This window comes from Octopus sinensis, linkage group LG11 (genome assembly GCF_006345805.1).
Source record: "Octopus sinensis linkage group LG11, ASM634580v1, whole genome shotgun sequence".
NCBI lineage: Eukaryota > Metazoa > Mollusca > Cephalopoda > Octopoda > Octopodidae > Octopus > Octopus sinensis.
Genome location: NC_043007.1, coordinates 25,374,948 through 25,394,507, shown reverse-complemented (window position 1 = coordinate 25,394,507; position 19,560 = coordinate 25,374,948). Strand labels below are relative to the sequence as shown.

The 19,560-nt window shown below is 39.7% G+C and overlaps 1 protein-coding gene across 2 annotated transcripts in view; it reads right to left on the bottom strand.

The window, feature by feature from the left end:
- The window catches only part of LOC115217204 (F-box only protein 11-like), a 285,200-nt gene extending 283,027 nt beyond the window's left edge, over window positions 1-2,173 (bottom strand). The window contains exons 1-2 of one of the 2 annotated variants that reach the window (XM_036507257.1): window positions 2,036-2,173; window positions 1,794-2,000 (exon numbers count right to left, since the gene is read on the bottom strand). In XM_036507257.1, the coding sequence (XP_036363150.1) occupies window positions 1,794-1,899 (106 nt within the window). In that variant the 5' untranslated portion in view covers window positions 1,900-2,000; window positions 2,036-2,173. The other variant, XM_029786843.2, reaches the window with a different exon arrangement.
- Between the last annotated feature and the right edge of the window lie 17,387 nt (window positions 2,174-19,560).

Here is a 19,560-nt window from a genome sequence, read left to right as displayed (position 1 = left end):
TGCAGCTGTGGTTAAGCGAACCATCCGATCGTGGTCGTTGCCGGCACCGCCCTGTCTGGCCTCCGTGCCGGTGGCATGTAAAAGCACCATCCGTTCGTGTCTGCTGCCAGCCTCGCCTGGCCCCCGTGCCGGTGGCACGTAAAAGCACCATCCGTTCGTGTCCGTTGCCAGCCTCGCCTGGCCCCCGTGCCGGTGGCACGTAAAAGCACCATCCGTTCGTGGCCGTTTGCCAGCTCTGTCTGGCACCTGTGTGGGTGGCACGTAAAAAGCACCCACTACACTCACGGAGTGGTTGGTGTTAGGAAGGGCATCCAGCCGTGGAAACACTGCCAGATCGGACTGGGCCTGATGAAGCCTTCCGGCTTCACAAACCCCAGTTGAACCGTCCAACCCATGCTAGCATGGAAAACGGACGCTTAATGATGATATATACATATATATATAAATATATATATACATAAATATATACATATATATATATAAATATATACATATATGTATGCATATGTACATATATACATGTATGTATGCATATGTATAAGTAAACATATACATATATGCATACTACATATGTGTGTGCATATATATAATATATATAATTATATTTAATATAGTTACATAAATATTCAATATATGTATACACATATTACATATATACATAAACACGTTATATACATACACACATACATTATATTTATATATATATATATATATATATATGCATGTATGTATAGCCGTTTACCTCATATATCTATATATCTGAAACTACGTTATCTAATGTATCTTGCCGATTTTATGATGGTAGAATTTTATTTGAGGGAGAATTAGCTGTTATTTCTAGATAATCCTGTTTTCACTGAACTTGCTAAAAACAGTAGCTAAATATCGCTCAAATCATGCGCTAATCTCTTGCAAAAGGGAAGGGCACATTGGATAATGTAGACTGTCTAAAAAAGAAAAGACGTGATGGGCACGATTGGAATGCGCTTGATCATGTTGACTAGCAGTTTAAAAGATGCCAAACATCAACAATTTAACACCCGTAACAAGGAAGTATCTTGAAGAGATTAACAGAAAGCAAGAACAAAGAGGGTGTGTATTTTTGTTGTTCTTCCTGTAACGACGCCGACGAGCAGACCTCAACGTGGTCGCTAAACATGCTAGAAATAACGTTCAAATCTCCTTCAAATCACATCGTAACCTCTTTAGGAAAAGGACACTTGGGGTAATGTGGGGCTAGATTTCTTGTACGTAGGGGGAAATATAGGCTGGAATACTTTTGGTCGCAGTTCTGCTCGATCACGGCTAACCTGGGGCTAAACATCAACAATAACAACCGCGATCATTCGAGCAAGCCGCTCGACTTTCCAGAAATAGCAGCTAAAATTTCCTCAGATCACATCTTTAGCTTAAAAATCATGGGAAGGAGATATACATAGCCATTCAAGATGTTAGAAATAGCAGCGAAATCACACTCAGATCACATTTTTTACTGTATTTACAAAAAGGAAAAAATATGTAGGCCACATTGTTTGATATTATGTTGGATATAGATATTTGAATAAAAGACGGTATGATGGTCAAAGTTGGAACGCCTTTGATGATATATCTCTGCTCGATGGTTTAGCTCCCTGGTCCTGAGGAGGTTGAATCCACAACAATGGGGATGGTCAGAACCGGAATGCCTTTTACCACACAAGACTGCTTTCAACATCGAGGGTTCACGTGGAGGGATGATATATATATATAAACATATATAAACAACAACAGTATATTTTTGACTTTTTACTCACCCGAACAGCTTTTGCGTTTCGAAGAAGTCTGCGCTTTAACAGTCCGACTGGTCCTCTTTTGCTTCCTTGAGCTCAGCCTGGTAATTCTGTATGTAAGTGCAGACATCCTTTTTGAAAGAAAACTGATTAATTCCGACAAGAACGTGTGTGCAAGTGTCTCTTTCACTGTCTAAACCCCCCCAAAAAAAACACTGTATACACAATTTGTTAATAAAAAAAAAAAATTTCCCCCAATGTTTAAAAAAAAAAAAAAAAAGGAAATAATAAAATATAATGGGGGGGGATTCCTAGGCAGAGAAAACCATATTTGAAATGCAGAGCAGCAAACCCGACATCGACTGAAGAAACGGACGACTGACGGGACCTTTATAGGTCATATGACCACGCTGGACCAATGAGAAAAGAGGAAACGGTAGTCGGGTAGTGGTCGTAGTAAAGAAACAGTAAGAGAGAGAGAGAGGAAAAAAGAAACAGAGAGAGAGAGAGAGGCGAAATAAGCAGAGAGAGAGAGAGAGGAAAATAAACAGAGAGAGAGAGAGGAAAATAAACAGAGAGAGAGAGGGAAATAAACAGAGAGAGAGAGAGGCGAAATAAACAGAGAGGAGGGGAAGAGAGGAAAATAAACAGTGAGAGAGAGGGAAATAAGCAGAGAGGGGGGGAAGAGAGGATGTAAATAAATAGGTTGGAGGAAGAGGGCGAGGAAGGGTTCGTTCATGTGACAGACGTGTGTATGTGTATTGGTGTGAGACGCGTGTGTGATAAAGCATATGTTGTTCACTTGTTCGAGATGTATCGGCATAGATATCACATACGTATATATATATATATATATATATATGCACATGAGTGGGGAAACGATATGATGTTTTATCTCTCGCTTTTTCTCACTATATATATATACATATTATATACATATATATAGAGATGTGTGTGTGTTTATATGCATATATGTGTGTAGATATGTATTACAGATAATAGATGTATGCGTGTATATATATGTATATATATATATATATAATATATATATATATATATATATACATATATATACATATATATATATATATATATATATATATATATATAGATAGATAGATAGATAGATAGATAGATACACATACACACATGTGTTTGTATATGTATTTCTATATATATATGTACATATATATCTATTAAGTTTATGTATATGTGTGTGTATATGCGCGCGCGTTTGTGCGTGTATGTGTGTGTGTGTGTGTGTGTATACAGAGATGGGGTGATAGATGAACTGCATAAGATGCAGTTTGATTTTGTGCCAGGGTCGAGTACTACTGATGCTCTGTTTTGAGTATGTCAACTGCAGAAGTATTTGGTAAAAGTGAACTAGGTTTTCATCAGCCTGGAGAAAGCCTGCAGTCTCTTGTTCTGTGATCTAGTGTGCCTCTGAGGAATCAAGGGGTACAAGAGTTACTTGTGAGAACCATCTAAGTTATGTACAGGGTAGAATATTCTCAGTAAGATGAGAATTAGAAAATGAGTAGAGCAGTGAATTTAGAATACAGTTAGGAGTTCACCTGATCTCTGTTCTTGGTCCCCATCTATTCATCATTGTCCGCTAGGCCACAAGAGAGGAATTTAAGACCTGTTTCTCTTGATCCCTAACCCTGATATATTGATGGCCTTGCTCTTATAACTGAATCTGTTGTGGAATTGGTGTGCAGGAGTGGCTGTGTGGTAAGTAGCTTGCTTACCAACCACATGGTTCCGGGTTCAGTCCCACTGCGTGGCATCTTGGGCAAGTGTCTTCTGCTATAGCCTCGGGCCGACCAATGCCTTGTGAGTGGATTTGGTAGACGGAAACTGAAAGAAGCCTGTCATATATATGCATATATGTATGTGTGTGTATGTTTGTGTGTCTGTGTTTGTCCCCCTAGCATTGCTTGACAACCAATGCTGGTGTGTTTACATCCCCGTCACTTAGCGGTTCGGCAAAAGAGACCGTTAGAATAAGTACTGGGCTTACAAAGAATAAGTCCCGGGGTCGATTTGCTCAACTAAAGGCGGTGCTCCAGCATGGCCGCAGTCAAATGACTGAAACAAGTAAAAGAGTAAAAAGAGAGAGTGTAGAAACAAAACCTGGAATCTAAGGGCTTTAAGCCTCTAGCATTCCTCTCCTGAGCTATTTCTTTTACTTTCTCTCCTATACTGATATTTACTATCAACCACACTTCCACCCTTGTACATCATTCACCATATTAACCTCTTCCTCCACACATTTCTACTCTCCTGTCACTCTCCTCTCACAAAGCAACAACTTTACTAACAAGCTTGAGGTTCATCGAGGATCCATCCTGGCTCAGTCCTCATCTCTTTCCTGTACACTATAGTTTTACAGGCCATCACTGAGGTTTTCAGGACCTGTTGACCACGTAAACTCTAATGTTAATGATCTATTTCTCAGCAGCATCTGTTATCTTTTACTTGCTTCAGCCATTTGACTGTGGGCATGCTGGGGTCCACCATGAAGGTTTTTAGTCAAACAAATCAACTTAAGTATATACTTTTTTAAAGCCTAGTACTTACCCTGTCAGTTTCTTTTTCCAAGCTTCTAAGTTACAGGGATGTAAACACACCAACACCGGTTGTCAAGCGGTGGTGGGGGACAAGCACAGACAGAAAGTCACACACACACACAAAGATATATACTTATGTATATGAATTTCTTTTGGTTTCTTATTTCTTCATGGCCCACAAGGGGCTAAACATAGAGGGGACAAACAAGGACAGACAAACGGATTAAGTCGATTACATCGACCCCAGTGCATAACTGGTACTTAATTTATCGACCCCGAAAGGATGAAAGGCAAAGTCGACCTTGGCAGAATTTGAACTCAGAATGTAGCGGCAGACGAAATACCCCGAAGCATTTCGCCCGGCATGCTAACGTTTCTGCCTAGTCGCCGCCTTCTTTCAGTTTCTGTCTACCAAATCCACTCACGGAGCTTTAGTCGGCCCAAGGCTATTGTAGAAGCTATCTGCCCATGGCGCCATATAGTGGGACTGAACCTGGAACCATGTGGTTGGGAAGCAAGCTTCACCTACACCTAGAGTCAGTGCTGGATTAACCATTAAGCAAAATAAGCATGTGTTTAGAGCATTAAGGGAAGGAAGGGCACCACAGAAATAGTAAATAGTTTACAACACAAAAGAAATCACTTTAAACTTGTTAAAATAATATTCAGGATGCCTTTATCTCTACTAAGTATAGATGCAGATGTGTTACCCAAGATTAATTTTGAGGATTTGATCAAAGACTTTGCAATTCAAAAAAGTAGGAGGAAACTTTTCAAATATAAATAAATTGGAAGAATACAAAAATGAACATTATTTTCCCTCTTGCTGTTTTGTTTCGTTTTGAAAAGTAAAAATTTATTTCATGGTTAGTTATTGTTTATATTTTGAATTACATAATCTTTTATGGGGGCACCAAAATCTTTTAAGTGCTTAGGGCCTCGATGGGTCTTAATCCAACCCTTCGCATAACTACAACTATCAACACTCGAACCCCCACCTCTTTATCATTTTCTGCCGTCTTAGAAAAAAATGACATGTTGGATAACCACTGTTCAAAGAAATTGATAGGTTGGTCATGGTTGGGAGAGTTTTTGATCAAAGTAGGTCTGATCATTGAGATGTGAGCCTAGGGTTAAACAACAACACATGAAGCTATAAACTGACTACGCCCACACTTTGCAAAGGTATACACATGTATATAAAGTGGAAGTATACAAAAATAAACATTATTTTCCCTCTTGCTGTTTTGTTTCGTTTTGAAAAATAAAAATTTATTTCATGGTTTGTTATTGTTTATATTTTGAATTACATAATCTTTTTATGGGGGCACCAAAATCTTTTAAGTGCTTAGGGCCTCGATGGGTCTTAATCTGGCCCTGCCTAGAGCATACCGAGAAAAAATTTGTAGCATGGAAACAAAACCTAGAATCAAGAGAACTCAAGGTAAACACAGTAAAAAGTAAGGTACTAATAAATAGGAAAGTAGACAGAACTCCAATGTTATCAAGGAAATGGCCTTGCTCAATATGCAGAAATGGAATAGGTAGAAACCCTATATGCTGTACTGACTATTAGTTCTGAACATAATGCACAAGAAGTGTAATAGAGACACATGGAGTCTAATAGTCAAAGGAATTTTTGTATGCTGCAGATTCACAAGAGCAAGACACACAGAGAGTACACTACTAGCATTAAATTCTCTTAAATACTTGACTAGCTCGCTTGAAGTTGCTAATAGATTCTTTTATGTAAGCAACTTAATTAACAGAGGAAGTGGTTGTTCAGAAACTGCTGAACTTGCACCAAAATTTGAGACTGATAATTAGTTCAATGCATGGCAATGGAATGGCAGAATCCTTGGAGTATCAGACATGATACCTTGCAGTACCTGGTCTGACTCTTTGAATTCAGTGTTCAAATTCCACCTCACCAGCTTAGTTGTGTTAGGAATCATGGACTTTGAAACCCAGTTTATCGTAGTAGCCCTCCCCTAGTTACCCATATCAGAAGGAACGATATATCAGTCGTACCAATACTAAAATAAACAGGCCCCACATTGAACCAGAATAAATACTAAGAGGAAAAAACTCATGAGGTTAGCAGATAGTAAAATATATTTTGCAGTATTAAGTTATGTCCCTTTATATTCTGAGTGCAAATCTCACTGAGGTTCTCTGCATTTTTTCTCATTCTGGTTGGTGGGGATGGGAGGCAGTAAACTACATACCAACCAGCAGCTGTAGTCACTTTAAACCCTCTCTATATAAACGGCAGTTTGTCTGTCTGTGTGTCTGTCAGGTTGTACCCTCACCCTGACCACGGCTTTCAACCGATTCTGATGAAACTTGACACACACATAGCCCAATGTCATAATTCAAAACTAACGCAGCGAAAATTTTGAAAAGTTCCCCAGTTCTGAAAAAAATTAATAAATTCGACATGGGGTCGAGAATCTAAGCTTTTTATTTGCAACACATTTTCTGTTGTAGTTTTCGCAACTTGCAATCGATTTTGACCAAACTCATGGTGAAGCTTAATGTTACCCTAAGAAACTTAATTCCGACGTTAGTTTTCCATGCAATACCTTACCATCAGAAAAAATCGATAAAATCATGCCATTTTGGGAAATCGCGTTCAAATTCAAGATGACATATTTTCGACAATATCTTTCACAAATTGGCAGGAAATTTTTTTTAAATTCACAGCGAGCATCATGTCTGCTCCAGGGGCTCTTACATACCCGGGCAATGCCGGGTTATGCTGCTAGTGAACTGATATATTCTGATCAAAATGTATGGCTTTGTGACTAGGCTAAAATCTCTATTAATGTTTGTGTAGCAGGAACATTTAGTAATCAACCCAATGTTGCAATTCACTAGAATATTGCCTACACCAGTGCTTTTCAACCTTTTTGCTGGAGCGGAACCCCAAGAAAACATTTCACTGGCTCGAGGAACCCCCTGTGCAATAATTTAATTGTCTTATGCACACATATCTGCACTGGAGAATTAAAAATTACTGTCAATTTTAGCATTTTTGTAACTTCTTGCGGAACCCCCTGGACTGTACTGGCGGAACCCTAAGGTTCCACGGAACCCTGGTTGAAAACCACTGGCCTACATCATCATCATCATCATCATCGTTTAGCGTCCGCTTTCCATGCTAGCATGGGTTGGACAGTTCAACTGGGGTCTGGGAAGCCAGAAGGCTGCACCAGGCCCAGTTTGATCTGGCAATGTTTCTACGGCTGGATGCCCTTCCTAACGCCGACCACTCCATGAGTGTAGTGGGTGCTTTTTACGTGCCAGACGAGTCTGGCAAACAGCCATGATCAGATGGTGCTTTTTATGTGCCACCGGCACGGGGGCCAGGCGAGGCTGGTCAACAAAATCTGACCACTGATGACTTCATGTGGAATAGGCTCCAGCAACGATTTCATCTTTTGGCGTACTTTCTACTGAGCCTATCAACCACTATAAATTCAACACACCATGACTGCTAGACAGAGAGCTTTGGGATGCTGTGTTTTGTTTTGTTTCCTTTCTTTCTTTTTGGCAGCAGGTTTGTTGCCGTTAGGAAGGGCATCCAGCTGTTAAAAACATGCCCATACAGACACAGAAGTATGGGGCAGTCTTCTGCCTGGCCAGCTCCTGTCAAACAATCCAACCCATGCCAGCATGGAAGGAGGGTGTTAAACAGTGATGATGATGTGTAAGGACAGTGGAATCTCTGTGTTATAATCGTTGCTGTGGTAGCAGTGTTGGTTGTGACCCTGCTTATGTTGTCCTTGGTAGTGTGGTGGTGGTGCCAGAGGATGTAGCGATGGTGGAGGATAGTGTGGTTGCTGGTGGTGTTTAAGATGTTGATGATACACACCACAGAAAGGCAGCGAGCTGGTAGAGATATTAGCACGCTGGGCAAAATGCTTAGCGGTATTTCGTCTGCCGTTACGTTCTGAGTTCAAATTCCGCCGAGGTCAACTTTGCCTTTCACCCTTTCGGGGTCGATTAAATAAGTACCAGTTATGCACTGGGATCGATATAATCGACTTAATCCATTTGTCTGTCCTTGTTTGTCCTCTCTGTGTTTAGCCCCTTGTGGGTAGTTAAGAAATAGGTATTTCATCTGTCTTTACGTTCTGAGTTCAAATTCCACCAAGGTTAACTTTACCTTTCATCCTTTCAGGGTCAATAAATTAAGTACCAGTTGCGTACTAGAGTCGATCTAATTGACTGGCCTCCTCTCCCAAAATTTTGTGCCTGGTGCCTAGAGTAGAAAAGGATATACACCACAGAATCTGGGAAACCAGCCTAATAGACCTATGGCTTGGGAAACATACTCTTTTACTTGTTTTGGTCATTTGACTGTGGCCATGCTGGAGCACAGCCTTTAGTCAAGCAAATCGACTCCAGGACTTATTCTTTGTAAGCCTAGTACTTATACTATCAGTTTCTTTTGTCAAACCGCTAAGTTATCGGGATGTAAGCACACCAGCATCGGTTGTCAAGCGATGTTGGGGGGACAAACACAGACACAGAAACACACACACACACATATATATATATATATATATATATATATATATTATTATATATAATATATATTTATATACAATATATATATACATATACATATACATATATACGACAGGCTTCTTTTAGTTTCCTTCTACCAAATCCACTCACAAGGTTTTGGTCGGCCTGAGGCTATAGTTGAAGACACTTACCCAAGGTGCCCTTTATCCTGGGTTGTTTTTTTAATAACAATATGGGGTGCACGGTGTTAGTTTAGACATGTTGCACTCTCTCAACTGTCCAGTCAATTTCTCTGCACTTCAGCATTCACTGCACACTGCAGTACTCTGTGATTAATAATATGGGGTGCTGTGTAACAATCTGCACATATTGCACTCTTTCCATTGTCTTGTCTATACTTGTATTCCTGCAGTTACTGCACACTGTCATGAGTGATGAATCACACACAGTGCAGAGTGACAGATGCAACATGTCACATTCTCTCCACTGGCCAATCTATTTCTGTACTCCCGTAGGTTCTGGTTGTTGTTGTTGTTTTCATCGTCGGTGGTGGTGGTGGTGGTGCTTGTAGTGATGGTGAAGACAGTGAAGGCAGCCACAGCTGTGGCGGTGAGTGTGGTGGTGTTGGTGGTGGTGGTGGTGGTAGTGGTGGTTGTTGTGGTGGTGATGATGGCGATGGTGGTGGTGGTGGTATTGGTGGTGTTGGTGGTGGTGGTGATTGTGGTGGTAGTGGTGGTTGTGGTGGTAGTGGTGGTTGTGGTGGTAGTGTGGTGGTTGTGGTGGTGGTGGTGGTGGTGGTGGTGGTTGCAGTGGCAGTAGTGGCCATAGTGGTGGTGATGGTGGTGTTGGTGGTGGTGTTGGTGGTGGTGGTGGTCGTGGTGGTTGTGGTGGTGGTGGTGGTGGTTGTGGTGGTAGTGGTGGTTGTGGTGGTGGTGGTTGCTGGTGGTGGTGGTGGTAGTGGTGGTGGTGGTGGTGGTAGTTGGTGGTGGTGGTGGTGTGGTGGTGGTGGTGGTGGTTGCAGTGGCAGTAGTGGCCATAGTGGTGGTGATGGTCGTGGTGGTGGTGGTGGTGGCCATGGTGGTGGTGTGTTGTTGTTTAGCTTCAATCATCTTTGATTAAGCTGATCTATACACAAAGACATTCCATCTGCAACCATCCCAGGTTGTATTTTTTTTTATTATTATTCCAAGGTACAATGCATTCAAAACCACTTCCTCCAGTATTTTATTCTTTTCTCAAAGACCATGATCTGAAGAAGATTTGGCTGCTGTTTCTAGCAAGTTGAGAAACCAAGTAGAAACTCCTTCGTTAATGTTATTATTGGTGGTGGTGGTTTTGGTGGTGGTGGTGGTGGTGGTGGTGGTGGTGGTGGTGATGGCAGAGGAGGAAGAGGACGACGACGACAACGACAAGGGGGACGAGGTGGAGGAGGACGAGGGGGATGAGGACGAGGAGGTGGAGGAAGAGGACAAGGACGAGGAGGTGGAGGAGGAGGTGGAGGAGGAGCATGAGGAGTGCTGCTGTTGCTGTTGTTGTTGGTGGTGATGGTGGTGGTGTTGGTGGTGTTGGTGGTGGAGGTGGTGGTGGTGGTGTTGGTTGTGGTGGTGCTGCTGCTTTTTACTACAATTCTCATATCAGATATATATGGATATCTTCCGTGAGCCAACAAGGGAGCTTCAATCTACTAGAAATAGCAGCCAAATTCCCTTCAATTATATCATACTATTTTAGAGAAAGAAAGACAGGAGCACACACTGGACTATATAGTTCCAACAGATAGGATGGTCACGATTGGAATGCCTTTCATCATAGATTTGTGCCATCAGGATTGATGTGGAAACTTTAAACAGCAAGAATAACAACAACCACGTATTTAACGGATTTTCTATACAGACTTCTGACTTGCTAGAAAGAGCAGCCAAATCATCATCTGATCACACACTTTACCTTCTTTAACAAATGGATTGACATATTAGATAATTTAGACTCTTACTCTTATTTCACACAATAGCCACAGGCTGAAAGAGGCCCCATGGTAGGCCCTACACCAGATGGCCGGATGTGGCTAAAGAAGATCTCCAGAGGCTTGTTCTCACCTCGAGGGATGCAGAGAAGCTGGCATCGGACCATCAGCAATGATGGAGCTGGTGATCCTGGTCAACTTTATGGATGATGATGCCTCTGGGACCCTTAATCTGGAAAGACTCCAGCCCCATCAAGCAAGTGCATGACTGACTGATTAACATGTAGTTGAGATGGTCATGGTTGAAATGGTTTTTATCATAAGACTGTTGGATCAAAACTGACCTGGGGTTAAACCAAAAGGAAAGGCATGTTATATAATGTAAATTACTGTTTTACTTGTTTCAGTCATTTGACTGCGGCCATGCTGGAGCACCGCCTTTTTAGTCAATCAAATCGACCCCAGGACTTATTCTTTGGAAGCCTAGTACTTATTCTATTGGTCTCTTTTGCCAAACCGCTAAGTTACGGGGACGTAAACACACCAGCATCTGTTGTCAAACGATGTTGGGGGGACAAATACAGACACACAAACATATACACACATACATATATATATACAATTATACGACGGGCTTCTTTCAGTTTCCGTCTACCAAATCCACTCACAAGGCTTTGGTCGGCCCGAGGCTATAGTAGATGACACTTGTCCCAAGGTGTCACGCAGTGGGACTGAACCAGGAACCATGTGGTCTGTAAGCAAGCTACTTACCACGCAGCCACTCCTACGCCTACAAAGTCAAATGTAAATTTTAAAAAATGGATGGTCACAGTTGGAATGTCGTTGATAATAAAACTGTTGGGGCTAAACAACAATAATGAGGAACAATATGTTATATAATGTAAATCTAAATAAATGGCAAGATGATCACAGTTGGAATGTCTTTGATCATATGTCTGTTGGATCAGGACTCACCTAGGGCTAAATAATAAGAACAAGGAAGGAGACATTATATATCTATAAATAAAGACAGGATGGTCACAGCTAGAATGACTTTGATTATATATCTGCCGGATCAGGGATGACCTGGGGTTATGCAACAGCTACAAGGAAGGACACATTATATAATGTAAATGTAAATAAAAGGCGGTAGTCACTGCTGGAGTGTCTTTGATCAAAAAGATTTTTGGATCAAGGTTGACCTGCAGCTAACCAACAACAAGGAAGACACAATATATTATGTAGTCCCAGAAAAAAAAAAAATATCTAAATATAAAAACTGGTTGCACATGGTCAGAATATCTTTGATCATAGGTCTGTTAATCAGAGACCACCTGAAGCGAAACAACACCTGTGTCATCTCACTTCCAAATATTTCTTTAATTCTGTTTTCAACAACTTTTCTTTAATTCTGATAAAATTGTTCTAAAACCCTGGGGTGTGTTCTGCCTCTTCTCTCTGTCACACACACACACATTCTCTCTCTTTCTTCTCTCTCTCTCTCTCTCTCTCATCATTTGGTCCCAATGGTTTTCTTTCTATCTATCTTTTTGATTCCCTCTTTCCCTCTTTTTGTCCCCTCTGTCTGTTTGCTTACCTGCCTACCTGTATGTCTGTCCATCTGTCACTTTCCCTCTCTGTGTCTCTGCCTACCTGTCTTTCTGCATCTCTCTTTCTCTCTCCCTCTCTCTCTCTCTATCTATCTATCTGTCTGTCTATCTATGTGTCTCTGTCAGTCTCTCTCTCTCTCTCTTATACTCTCTCTTGCGCTTTCTCTCTCTCTCTCTTGCACTTTCTCTCTCTCTCTCTCTCTCTCTCTTGCACTTTCTCTCTCTCTCTCTCTCTATCTCTCTATCTATCTGTCTATCTATCTGTCTCTGTCTGTCTGTCTCTCTCTCTTATACTCTCTCTTGTGTTCTCTCTCTCTCTCTTTAGTGCTTTCTCTCTCTCTCTCTCGCTCTCTCTCTCTTGTGCTTTCTCTCTCTCTCTCTCTCTCTCGATTTTGTCTCTGTTTCTTATTTCTCTTTCTTTCATTCCATTTAAGACTATTTTAACTCACTAACTACATCTTTCTCACTCTCACTCTCTCTCTCTCTCTCTCTCTTTCCCTCTCTCATTTTCTTCCAATCTCTCTCTTTCTCTCTTTCCCTCTCTCATTTCCTCACAATCTCTCACTTCCTCTTGCACTCCCTCTCACTACTTCTCTTCAACACTCTAACACTTTTACCACCATACACTCATGCTGACACTCCCTCTCTCACTCTCTCTGTCCTTCTCTCACTCACACTCTTACTCTTTCTCCCAATCTCACCATAGCTCTCTTTCTCTCTAAACCTCTCTCTATCACACTTTTCCCTCTCATCTCTCACCCCACCACTTTTCCTTCAACTCTTTCTCTATTGGGGAACCCCCCCCCATCTTTGAATTTCTCTCAATATTTTCAGGGATAAAATAAAACATATAAAACACACAAAAGAACGCATCATACTTTCACAAAAGTACTGTACTCTCATAAAAGTACAGCCTGAAGCTTCAGCAGATGTAAGAATATATATAAAAGAATGTTTGATATTATCCTGTATTTCTCTGTGTGTATGTGTGTGTGTGTGTGTGTGTGTGTGTGGTGTGTGTGTGTGTGTGTGTGTGTGTATAATATATATTTATGTACATATATATATATATTGAAAGACAGACATATAGGTAAATAGATATGGATATCTGTGGGTAAAAAATGCACTAATATATGCATACATACATTGTCTCAAATAATATTTTATATATATATATATATATATATACACACACACACATATATATACATATATATATATATATATATCTACATATACATATATATACATACATATATTTATATATATATATATATTTATATATATGTATATTTATATATATATATATATATATATATATATATACACACACACACATATATATACATATATATATATATATATATACATATATATATATACATACATATATTTATATATGTATATTTATATATATGTATATTTATATATATATATATATATATATATATATGTATGTATGTATGTATATTAATGTATATATGTGTGTATATATATACATGTGTACATATATATAAACATAGATATATGTATAAATATAAATTTACATATATATATACACACACACACATATATAATATATATATATATAGATAGATAGATAGATAGATATATTATATATAATCTTTTATCAGCTGAGAATACTACAGGACTTACACAAAAGTGTTTTGTGCCAAGAAACTTATTAAACGTAGGCCCTTCACTAAATCCTGCAGTATTCTCAGCTAATGAAAAAATCTACTTTATATATTGAAGTTCTCTTTCTCATTCTTAAAAGGAAACTTTTATATATATATATACATATATACATATATATAGAGAGAGAGACACACATGGACACACATACACACATTCATACACACACACACACACACACACATATATGGAAACTATGAATCTATAATCTAAGAATCTATATTAGAGTCTCATGACAGTCATAAATCAATTGATAGTTAATACAATATATTGGTTACTATCGATACCTCATGACAATGATGTATTCCTCAGATGCATGCCAGTTCTACTGAAATATACTGAAAAACTTATTTTTATATTGGAACTCACACATCGCACACACACACACATGTATGTATGTGCACGTGTGTGTGTGTACTTGTGCATATATGCATATATAGACAGCTAGATAGGTAGATAGATAGGTAGGTAGGTAGGTAGGTAGGTAGATAGATAGATAGATACATACATACATACATACATACATACATACATGCATACATTCATACATAGATAGATTGATAGATAGATAGATAGATAGATAGATAGATAGACAGACAGACAGACAGACAGACAGATAGATAGATAGATAGATAGATAGATAGATAGATAAATAGATAGGCAGATACATACATACATACATACATACATACATACATACATACATACATACATACATACATACATACATGCATGCATACATGAGAGTATGATAGAAGAAGGCTTGCTCTTCATTCCGTAGAAGAAAAAATTCAAATCGGACCATGATAACACCAAAAATTATTTACATCAAAAAGGTGTTTTTTTTCTATGAAAATCCCTATTTTTTATGATTTTTTGACTGCTGTGTCATCATTTTTCAGTGCATTTCAACCAGAAAAATGTTCACTTAAAGAGAATAACAAGCTACATAATGCAAAATTCTTACTTTTCAAAAATTCCAATTCTGAAGGGTCGAAACAAACCCGAGCAATGCCGGGCGATACTGCTAGTTTCAAGATACTTCTGCTTTGACAGTTTCTCTGCCTCTTTCTGAACAAAGGGATCTGGACATTTATCAAAGTAGAGAGATTTTTCATTCTAGTCCTTGATAATTATATCTGGACAGCTTCCTTTGATCTTATTATTCGTCTGGATTGGTATAATAATAATAATAATAATAATTGTGTACAGTGCTCAGGTGCACTACAACTCATCTAAAGTGTATATATAATCAGGTGTAGTTTCGTCGGATTTCGGAAAGCATGAGGGCCTTAAAGGATGCAGTGTCATGGCAGTCAACAACTGAAACAGGCAGTTTATTCCATGCTTCAGCAACTCTGAGCGTGAAAAAATGTTTCCGAAAGTCATGGGAGCTGTGTTGTTTTCTGACTTTGTAGGCATGTCCACGTGTGTTAGACACATGGAGATCAAAAAGGTGTTCAGTGTTGTTGTTGGTGAGGTGGTTGATAACTTTGTGGGTGTTTACCAAGTCCGTCGCCAGACGCCAGAGCTTCAGTGAATCCATGCCCAGGGAAACAAGGCGCTCAGAATATGGTAGGTGTCTGATGGAGGGTATGCGTTTGGTTGGACGTCTCTGGACAGATTCCAGGAGGTCAATGTTCTGAGCAAGATAGGGGTTCCAAACTGATGATGCGAATTCCAAGTGTGGTCGTACCATAGCTGTATACAGTTTTAAATAGATGGCTGGAGAGCGGCTAACAAAAGTCTTGCTGAGTGATGCCAAGACACCCTCGGCCTTCTTGACAATTTTAGAGATATGCTTTGTCCAACGCAAATCACTGCTGACAGTGATGCCTAGGTCACGCTCGCAAGAGGATTTCTTGATATCAGTGTTGTGGAGGGAGTATGTGGACACAGGGTTTTTTCTCCCAATATGCATGGTGGTACACTTGTCCACAGCCAGTTTCAGTTGCCAGTCTGTGATCCATTGCTGCATTGTGTCTAGGTCTGATTGCAGGAAAGAGTTGTAGACATCAGGATCTGTCCTCTTGATTTCAAGGTACAGCTTGATGTCGTCTGCATATTTCAATACTGTGGCATTCTTTAAATTGGCATCTATGTCATTAATGTATGCCACAAACAAGAGGGGACCAAGGACAGATCCCTGTGGTACACCCGATGACATCTCATATGGTGTAGAGTGCTGTCCTAGAACTGTGACTACCTCCTTTCGGCTGAGGATGAAGGATTTCAACCAGTTAAAAAGGTCATCCCTCACACCCATTGCAGAGAGTTTCACCATAAGCCTTTTGTGTGGCACAGAGTTGAAAGCCTTGTCTCCAAGTATCGGCGCATGGTTTAGTGGTTTGGATGTTGGACTCATGATTGTAAGATTGTGGTTTCAATTTGTGCACTGGGTGATGCATCGTGTTCTTGAGCAAAACACTTCATTTCATGTTGCTCCAGGCCCCTCAGCTAGCAAAAATGAGTAATCCTGCAATGGACTGGCATCCCATCCTGGTGGGGAATATATGCACCATGGAAACAGGGAAACAGGCCCTTGTAAGTCAGTATGACTTGAGAAGATAACTTTACCTTTCCTTAAGGTAGGTCTCCCATGATTAGGGTCAGGCCACTATTATGTACTGTATTTAGTATATGCTTATATCACTTCTTATCTGTTTCCGTATCAATATGTGAGCATACTGGTTTCAAATTTTGGCACAAGGCCAACAACCATGGAGCAGGGGCTAAGTCAAACACATCAACCCCAGTGTTCAACTGGTACTTATTTTATCAACCCTGAAAGGATGAAAGGCAAAGTGAGCCCCGGCAGAATTTGAACTCAGAACACAAAGACAGATGAAATGCTGCTAAGCATTCTTCTCAGCATGCTTATGATTCTACCAGTTCGCCACCTTTGGAGCCAGCTCACTGTCTTAAATGCTAGCTTTCCACCTTAATGTGTGAGCATGTTGCCAAGTAGACATAGCTTCCAATACAATCATGTTTCTGAACATACCAAAACTTAGCAAGGACTTGGCAGCTGGAAATATTGTGGTTAATAATCTCATTGTATTGATTGCATGGTTTATATTTGATTTTAGCATCTTTCTTCCATTACCTTTATACTTATCGGTGGTGCTTTTAACCCACAACTTTTGACTGTTGTTCATTTTCAGCCTGACTGAATTCTTTTTGTCAAATTTTGCAAGATATTGATTATGAAGAGGGGTATTTTCTAAACCATTTTCTTATTAGTGTATTTTGAGATTACATTTTGATTTTTATTGTTATTAATATTTTTATTGTTATTCTGAAAAACTCTCAGATAGTTCTTAATTACTGGTTATTCTTTACTTAAAAGCAGCCAATAACAAATCACCAAAGGTTTCAAGTAGTGGCTTCTCCTATGACTCAAAGAGACAACTCTCTCCTTAGAATGCAAGCTGTACCCTGGATCAATGCTGTCTTCTGGATCACTTCGAGCCTGACAGCAGCTCCAATATTCTCAATATGCTTTTCAAAGCCCTTGGAAATTACTCTTAATACTCCAGTTGCTACCAGGATCACCATTACTTTCCTCATGCCCCATAACTTTTCTATCTCATCCCGCAGTGGCTGGTATTTCTCAATCTTATCTGTTTCCTTAAATTTCACCCTCGAATCACCTAGTATTGCAAAATCTATTATCTTTACTTCTTGTTCATCTTTATGGATGAGCACAATATCTGGTCGTCTTGCTTCTATAACTTGGTCGCACTGCATGTAAAAAATCCCAGAGTTTTTTGTAATGGCCATTTTCCATCACTCCCTCTGGCTTGTGCCCATACTATTGTTCAGCTCTCTCGAGGTTTGCTTTACTGCACAACAGCCAGTGGACTTATCTGTCTACATTGTTGTGTCTCCTTTTGTATTCGCATTGTGCGAGTTTACAGCTCTCACAAACAATATGGCTTATACTTTCTCCCTTCTCAGAGCACATCCTACATTGTGGTGAGTCAGTACTTTTATGAATGTGATATTGGAGTAGTTTATTCTTAGATCTTGTTCTTGAGCGCTGCAAACTAAATGCCTCAGTGTCGTCGTTGTCATAGTAGTAGAAGTAGTAGTAGTAGTAGTAGTATGAACTGGCAGGTCTATTCCAGAAGACTTTTGGGCTGAAGACTACTATGGATACCTTTTGGAAATCCTTAGTTTGACTATGCTGACGAGCATTGCTGGTTCAAGATAAATTATATAAACAGAGAAGAGCCACCATGCAGGACTATCTGAGACACACACAGAGTGGTGAAACCATACTGCAGGTACTTGTGCAGTGTCCAAATATTGCTTTTGAAGTTATGTTGGGCAGCTGTTGTCACATGTAACATCCAGCTATCAAACAAGTCCATTGTGAAGATTGCCCTACTGCCCTCCTTTAATAAGGCTGTACAAGCAGTTTTCTTATGTCTTTTGGCAGTGCCAAAAAAAGTTGTGTGATGCATGAGGCTGCAAGAATTGGGAGCAGATACTTTACTCTTTGGTCAAACTCTCACAGACTTTTCTAGTTCCATTTAGAAAAGAGACTTAGGGTAGAGATGGAAATATTTCTCACCAGTGAATTTTTCAAAAGGTGGGGGACTCTTGGGGAGAACATTTAAACTGAATGAAACTATAGAGTAAAGATTTTTTCCAACATAACATGGCAATCCTGGTTTAGGACAAATGTTGCTGTAATTTAGCCCCAGGAGACATCGTCTCCAGCTAGCTATACGACACGATCTGTGTTCTTATATTTTCACAACAATTCAGCAACAGTAAAGATTGTTTGCCAATATAACATGGCAGTCCTGGTTTAGGACAAATGTTGCTGTAATTTTGCCCTAGGAAACATCGTCTCCAGCTAGCTATACAACACGATATGTGTCCTTATATTTTCGAACAAGGGAATCTAGCACCCCAACTCAGCTCAAAACAATACCCATGTATCGTGATTTCTGGGTTATTTCTCTTCATCAGTACAGAATAATTGTTTGGCTACAGATGGTGCTGCCAAATTCCCATTCAAAATATATAGTTTGCAAAGTGACAACTAGTCACTGATCTATAAATTAGAAAATTACTATTTTTAAATCTCACAACAAGAGATATTCAGCAACAGTAAAGATTATTTTGCCAACATAACATAGCAGGCCTGATTTAGGACAAATATTGCTGTAATTTGGCTCCAGGAGACATTGTCTCTAGCTGGCTGTACAACACGATCTGTGTCCTTATATTTTCGAACAAGGGAATCTAGCACCCCAACTCAGCTCAAGACAATATCTTTGTATTGCGATTTCTAGGTTATTTCCTTTCATCTGCACAGAATAATTACCTACTCTAAGCATGTGGTTGTAGATTCTAGAACAACAGTTGGAAGAGGGCATGTTCTTTTCGTAGTCAGA